The 8248-nt window shown below is 33.3% G+C and overlaps 1 protein-coding gene across 1 annotated transcript in view; it reads right to left on the bottom strand.

Annotated features, from left to right (window-relative positions):
* Positions 1–1773: 1773 nt before the first annotated feature.
* Positions 1774–8248, bottom strand: part of RNGTT (RNA guanylyltransferase and 5'-phosphatase) — a gene marked incomplete at its 3' end in the record, with an annotated part of 36038 nt that continues 29563 nt past the window's right edge. The window contains exons 5-6 of the mRNA XM_008581247.1: positions 3276–3351; positions 1774–2014 (exon numbers count right to left, since the gene is read on the bottom strand). Coding sequence (XP_008579469.1) covers positions 1774–2014; positions 3276–3351 — 317 coding nt within the window. The remainder of the gene's footprint in view (positions 2015–3275; positions 3352–8248) is intronic.

The following is an 8248-nucleotide window of genomic DNA, read 5'->3' as shown; positions in this document are numbered from 1 at the left end:
CCCCCGGCCGGGGGGGGGGGAACCACGGGGGTTGGGGTCCCGTGGCGGGACCGGAAAAAAAAAAAAAAAAAAAAAAAAAAAAAAAAAAAAAAAAACATTCCATGCAAACACTATCTGAAAGAAAGCTTTTGCAACCATATTACTATCACATACTTCAAAGTGATAAAGACACCGTAAAAATAAAACAATTTTTTACACATATTAGTATGTACCAAATAATACCACCTCAAAATATTAAAAGCAAGACTTGATAGAAATACAAGGAGAAATAGGTAAATCCACAATCATAGTGGGGAATTTTTAAAACACTTCTTGTAGTAACCGACAAAACAAAATAGGAGAAACTATGTTTGGAATTTTATTTTAAATGTCGTATTTATTTTCCCTTTAAGAAACATGCCAACCATGGCTATTTTTCTCTTAATACTGCTGGAGCTCATTTACACCTAAAGGAATTTAATGGTACTTGATAATATAAAATAGATGTCACTCTTAAGACCTTTTCCTCTAGCAAAAAAAAATCTGCAAACTTTACCCCATTTATCAAATTAATAACACTGTTTTAAACTCTTTTACGGAATCAAATATATCATAATTCAAAACACATTAAGCATTTGCTCATGATGAATATTACTCTTAAAAAATACAGTGAATTCCCTTATAAAAATGATATCATATGAGGGTAATCATCTATACTTCATGTTCTGCTCTTTATTCAACTTTCCTTAGAATGTGATGATTGTTTTTCTAGGTATGTGATTCAGTAATTTCAGGTATACTAAATCCAGGAAATAATGTCAGACTAAAAGAATAAGTTACTTTCAAAAGTATTTCTGTGTTTCCAAGCAGCTTACAATTTTCAGCGACCTTATAGTCTTGAAGTTTGAAATGTGTAAATACAATTAAAACAATGTTTTTCAAACAAGGAACTTTTTTTAAAAGCCCAAAATAACTGTGTTATATGATTTGTATAAAACAAAGCATTTTCTTCCCTGCCTATGAACCACTTCCTACTAATAAATTAGTTGTGCTGTTTACAGTTCAACCATAATTCAAGGGTACTTCAAAAAGTTTGTAGAAAAATAGAATTCAAAGATAATACAAATCTCTCCAAGAACTTTTTGAAGTATCCTGTATACCACACACCTCAACTACTAACATCATAAACACTTAATTACCTCCGCACTTTCCCTAACTTTCCCCTTCGGCCTACACCATGTACTTATGCGTGTACAAGTAAAACCAGTACTTTTCCTCTCAATAGTTCCCCTACACTCCAAGAAAAGGAGATAACTCCTACTGTTTTTGGTTAGGCCTTTTATTTCTAGAAGATTAATAAACATTGGGTAGAGAAGTCAAAGTCTCTTCAGCTCAACTTTATGAAAAGTATGAAAACACCACCCATAGGGGGAGGTAGGAGAAATCACATGTAAAGTTATTTTAACTATGTGAAAATTTTGTAAAGCATTAGTAAAAATTCTCACTAGACATTTACTTGGAATCTTACAATACTTTGTAAAGAAATAGTAACTTCTCAATCTAATATCTAAGAGTTCTTTGGTTTACCTAAATAAAAACAGGATGAATTTACATACCTGTAATTTTTCTCTGAGAAAAGATAGACTCATGGCTATCAAGAATCTTTAGAAATAGCCAGAATGAAACAACCTTACAAACCTAGCTAAAGAAACATGACTAGCATTCCATTTTCATAAATCTCAATAACCTTGCAGAAGAAGAAGGTAAAGACTATTATAATATTTTTAACATTACCAGTTTTAACCGTTCTTTTCTCCTTTTGCCAAAGGAAGTACTTGACCCAGGTTCTGATTCCTTTTTTCCATCCTCATCCTCATCTTCATCTTCGTCATCCTCAAAACACCAATCTGGCAACAGAGGTGGGGGTGGTGCTTCCTCTATATCACCATAGCGACGAAAAAGTTCCTTCAAATAATCACCCTTATAAATTCCTGGTGGTCTGGCTTGGGCAAAAGTAGCAACTGCTGCTTCAATACTGTGGAAAACAAACACCATGCAATTTCCTCACTGTTCTCCACTTATGAAGACTTATCAAAACTCACTTCTTATATTCAAGGCACCATATAAAGTATAATAGAAGTTTACAAAATGGGCAAACCATGGTATTCACCCTCAAGGCATTTAATTTATTAAGGGACAAATTCTGAATAGGTTTTAATGTAAGGTACACTGATAATTCTTAAACTCTAAAAGTAAACTGCTATAAGAGTACAGAAGAGACCTGGGTAGGATCTGTGAATGATTTAAATAAAGCCTTAAAGATTGAGGTCTGAATGTAAGGGAAAACAGCAGTCAAGGAAATGTGAATAGCATTGTGAACAAAAGCAAAAGCATAATGATTTTTCAGGAACTTCCAACAGACCAGGCTGAGTCTGACATAGGAGTCTGGGGTTATTGTGCAGAGAACCTGAACAGTCAGAGCTAGAAAGTACATGCAGGAGAGAACCACTGAGGATGTGTAAACTGGAAAATGTGCAATCAGATGTGTACTTCAACAGATTATATTCAAAAAAGGATCTGCTGTGTGAAATTCTTTGAAACATAATGACCCTCAATGAGTCAACAAGAAAATTCAGTTAGTAATATCCTATTCTTTTAGGAACTTCAAGTAACTAAGGTCCTAATCTCTCACGATCTAAAAACATACTTCACAAAAAAAAGGTGCTCATGCTAACTGGTTTAAATGGAGTAATAACCCTGTCTTAAAAACACTTCCTTTGCATTGTTTGGTGGGAGGGGGGAGAGGGAGGAGGGAAGGAGGTTTCGGTAATGGGCCACAATAATCAACCACATTGTATATCAACAAAATAAAATTTAAAAAAAAAAAACACTTCCTTTGTAGAGCATTATAAGCTTTTCATAATACTCAACAGCTATAAAAAAGACTAATAAAAAGGAAAACAACAACAATAGTAAATTCCAAAGCTGAATACAAACGCAAAATATTGGTACAAAATGTCTAATAATTCTGTAAGATGTGAAAAGAATCTAGGAAAGTAAATATATACACAGTTTATGGGATTTATAAGTACTCAAGGATTCATAAGTGCTACTTAGTACAACACACTAGGTGATGGTATTCTAAAGATTAACCATATCTAAAACTAAAACCATTTCAAATTATATTAATCATGAGTTCACAAAAAGCTTGGCAATATAAAATGCTACAACAGAAATATCAATAAAATTTTTTATTACTAAATACATCTTCTTCCATTGTAACAAGATACAAGTACCTCCAATCCATTTTCTCCACCAAAAAGGCACATATGAGGAAACCAGTGCGATTGAAACCATGGGTACAATGAACACCTAGAAAATAAAGTAGCTTTGGTTTAAAATTAATAACTCACTTCTGAGGCCACATTTTACTTTAAAATTTCAACCTGCAATCAAAACATTTCAGTCATTTCATAAAATAACTATATTTTTTAAAAGCTTGAAACACCTTCTAAGTTAATTTTTCAGTTTAAGATGTTTAATATCTAATTTATAGTACTGACTAGAAATTTAAATGTAATATACAAGAGCACTTCAAAAAGTTCATGGAAAAATGGGATTATAAGATAACATGAATCTTCCCATGAACTTTTTTACCCTCATATTGGTTTATTGGTTAAAAACTGTCTCTACTATCTAAAGACTTCTCTTAAAACTAAGAGATTCCAAGCATGGTAAATAAAGAGGCATTTTCATCAAACACACACTAGAAACCTCTGGATCTGCAAACCTTGGATAAATTTTTCCAGTAGGAAAAAAATGGCCAATGGTACACACTTGCAAGATAGCCAAAGCAATTTTTTTTTTAAATCCAGAAACTAGATCAGGGCAAAGAAACTAATGAAAACAAACTCACCTGGGGGTTGTCACTAGTTGAATGTAATCAACCAAAGTGACTGGCTATAAAAAATAATTAACTAACTGCTGGATATACAGTACAGTAAAAATACTACTACTTTCAAGGTATCTACAAACCAACTGACTGTATCTTTACAGTAGCTTGCAATCTTTCAAAATAAACTTCAGAAGGAAAAAAATTTGCAGACAAAAGGAAATTTATTTTTCTTAAACCCTCTTTCAGGACATATTCATGGTCTTAATTAACTACTTTGAAAATAGTAAATAAAAAAGCTTGAGGGACATTATTAACATGACAACGCTGCTGCCAGGTTAACTGACAATCCTGCGGACCTCAAAATAAAGCTTTTCCTATTATCTCTGTTTAATTAAAGAATATCCTCATATTTAGTACTAAATCTTTTTAATGTTACCTTTTGCAAACTACTCTCCTCCATGTATATAGATCATCCTGAGAGAGTGCAACCAAGATCAAATACAGAAATAAACTCATAAAATTACAAGCTTCTAGAAGAAAACACAGGAGAAAATCTTTGCACTCTTAGGGTAGAGAAGATTTCTTAGATAGAACACAAAAAGCATGACGCGAAAGAAAACACTGATAAATTAGGCTACTTCGAAACAATAAATGTTTGCTCTTTGAAAAATGCCATTAAGAAAATAAAAAGGCCAGCCACAGAAAATATTTGCAATACATGTATCTGGCAAAGGACTTGTATCTAGAATATATAAAGAACTCTTTTACACCTCTACTCACTTTTTTAAAAACTGGGCAAAAGAGTTGAACAGACACTTGACAAAAGAAGATATGCAGGAACCAATAAGCACATGGAAAGATGCTTAACATCATTAATTCAGGAAAATGCAAATAAAAACCACAATGAGATCCCACTATATACTCATTAGAATGGCTAAAATTAAAGACAGACCATATCAAGTGTTTGTGAAGATATAGAGGAACTGGAACTCTCATTCACTGCTTGTGGAAATGTAAAATGGCACAGTCACTTTGGACAACAATTTTGCAGTTTCTTAAAAAGTTAAACATACACATATATCAAGTGACCCATTCATTCTAATCCTAGTTATCTACCCAAGAAAAATAAAAACATATGTCCATACAAAGATTTGTACATAAAGACAAATGTCCACAGCTACACAAAGACAAATGTCCATAGAAAGGTTATTGATACTGGCCAAAAACTGCAAACATCCTAAATGCCCATCCTCAGGTGAATGGAAAAGCAACATGTGGTATAGTCACACAGTGAATACTGCTCAGCCAAAAAAAAACAACAAATTACTAATAAATGCAATGAGGATGATTTCAAAACTATTACACTATAGGAAAATGCCACATAACAAGTACATATGTAATTTCATTTCCATAAAATTTTAGAAAATGCAAACTAACCCACAGTACAGAAAGTAGAAAGTGATTCCCTAATCTGGAACTAAGGGTTGAAGACAAGATGGACACTAAGAAGTATGAGATGCAAATGTTCTGAATCTTTTTTTTTTTTTCCTTTTTGTCTTTTTCCGTGTCCGGCAACGGATCGCAACCCTCAGTGTTGCCCCCGCACCGGACCGGGACCGGCAACGGGATCACAACCCTCAGTGTTGCCCCCACGCCTCGCTCAGCCAGTGAGCGGGAACCGGTCTGTATGTGGGATCCGAACCCTCGGCGGAGCGCCACCATGCTCCCAAGCGGCGCACTATAGCAGTGCGCCACCGGGCCGGCCCCGAAATGTTCTGAATCTTGACTGTGGTTTCACCACTGTCTACAACTGCCAAAATTCATCAAACTGTACTTGTATTTTTTTTTCTTTTGGGGGCCAGTATGGGGATATGAACCCTTGTCCGTGGTGTTATAACATGGTACTCTAACAAACTGAACTAACCAGCAAGCTGCACACTTTAAATAATGCATTTTATTATGTATAAATTATACCTCAATATATTAATTTTTTAAAATCTAGATATTCAAGTGAAATACTGGTACAAATATGCAATTGGTATTATTAACATAATTCTAATGTTAGTGTTCATAAATATGGCCTTGTTCTCAGCAATTAACTTTACCAAAAACAAAAGTTATAAACTGAATTCACTAGCAAATATAAACAAATGAAAACCACTTCTACCTTGTTTGTGGGTTACAGTAGGATTTCTTTCCAAAAAAGGCCCTCACTAAAAAATAAATTTTTTTTAAAACCACTATCAACTGAGTCCAATCACCTGCCTATTTCTACAATCCACAGTATAAAATGATCATTAATATTTGGAATAAAAACCTTAATCAGTGAATAACCCTCAATAAACAAGGATACGAAGAAACTGCAGACAGTAGAAACAATCTGTACAAATGTAAATATATATGGCAAACTACAAATAAATCAGAATGGCAATAAGGCATGGGGTGTTACAAGAAAGTAATGCCAAATAAAGTTGGAGAGAATGAAAGGGCCAAAATCCTGGGGAAACTAAAGAGATTATAAAGGCAATGGAGAGATACTAAAGAATTTTAAGCATGGCAATAAAATTATCAGGTGTTAGAAAATCACTTCCATGGAAGCTGACAGAAGAATGGGAAGGAAGACAATGAAGACATCCCAGTGAGATGATAAGAGTCTGAGTGACAAGAGTCATGGTAATGGGAATAATGAGGAGAGAGAGACTGAAGAAAAACTTAAGGTAGACTTTGCAATCTGAGGAGCAAATGACTAGAGATTGAGAGAAAAGATGTGAAGGGAGGCTTTGGTTTCTGACATGTAACATTCCTTTCTACCATATATTCCAGACCAATTTAAACAACAAGTATTTCAATTTATATGTTTCTCACCTAAACCACTACTGTTTTTATATCCAATTTTTACTCTAGCAAAATTAATTAAATATTTTTATGAATACAAAATGTAAGAATAATTGCCAATTAATAAGTCATTTGAAAGTATACTATTTAAGAAACTATCATTTCTTTCAATATTCTTTACTATGAAAATACATAGTTTTAGTCCTATTGTTCAGTTATACTTCAAAACATAATAGATGACTGGATTTTTAAAGTAAGATAAGGGTTATAAACTTACAAAACCTTCATCAAATTAAATCTCTATAGAAAAATTGAAAGATTATGTATTGGATGCAAAAAATCACACTAACTAAGCATACTACAAGCTTAGATATGTCTTCAATGTTTAAAAAAAGGCATTTTTCAGTTTTCTTCAGTTCATTATGAGAATGAGTCTACCTATTGGCAAATAAGCCATAGTTTATAACTAAAGATTACCTCACTATAACTATTTCGAAGCAACTTCTTGCTCAAATCTATCGTCATTTTCTAGGTAAGCTAATATACAACAACTAATTTACATAACATTTAAAGTCAAATTAAGAAAAGAAACTACCCAACAAAAAGAGAGAAAGGTGAGCAATAGCTATACAAATATACATACTAAATATGTAAACGTAAGTTAGGAAGGGGTGGCTTACGAAGAACTGGTGGCAATATACCTTTTTAAATAAAGCCTGGTCTCGACATATACAATTTCCTTTCTGTCTCATTTGTCAGATAAAATTTTACAATTAAAAAAATTATCTGATCAGTCTAAATCAGTGATTCTCAATTAGAGGTAGTTTTGCCCCCTACAGGACATTCAGCAATGTTTAGAGACAATTTTAATTGTCAAAATTTCTGGGTTACCACTAGTGTCTTATGGTTAAAGGCCAGGGAAGCTGTTAAATATCCTACAATGCACAGAATAGCCCCTCAAAATAAAGAATTATCCACTCCAAAATGTCAATAATGCTGAGGCTGAGACGACCTGGTCTACACGAGCAACAAAAATAATAAGGACAGAAAAGAAAACTAACAATTATGAAGAACCTATTATGTGCCAAGCATCTTAAATATTTTTATTTCATCAAAAGAAATATTTTTACCAATAAATATGTGCTACTCATGAAAATACATATTCACAAATTTGTCACACATATGTGCAACTAGTTACATGTAAAACAATTAGAGGCATTTGTTAAGATACTTATCTGTTACACATAGTCTACCATTAACCAAGAAATCAGCTATTTCTCTCCTATCACAAAATTGATTTTTTTTTTAATTTTATTTTGTCGATATACAATATGGTTGATTATTGTGGCCCATTACCGAAACCTCCCTCCCTCCACCCTCCCCCCTCCCTCCCAACAATGTCCTTTCTGTATGCTTGTCATTTCAACTTCAAGGAGTTGTAAATGTTATGTCTTCTTCTCCCCGCCGGTTTTTTTTTTTTCTTTTGTGTGTGTGTGAATTTATTTATTTATTTTTATCTCCCACCAATAAGTGAGAACA

The sequence above is a fragment of the Galeopterus variegatus genome, unplaced genomic scaffold, assembly GCF_000696425.1.
Source record: "Galeopterus variegatus unplaced genomic scaffold, G_variegatus-3.0.2 Scaffold2306, whole genome shotgun sequence".
Taxonomy (NCBI): Eukaryota; Metazoa; Chordata; class Mammalia; order Dermoptera; family Cynocephalidae; genus Galeopterus; species Galeopterus variegatus.
The sequence above is the reverse complement of the archived record's forward strand: the minus strand, read 5'-3'. Positions and strand labels throughout refer to the sequence as shown.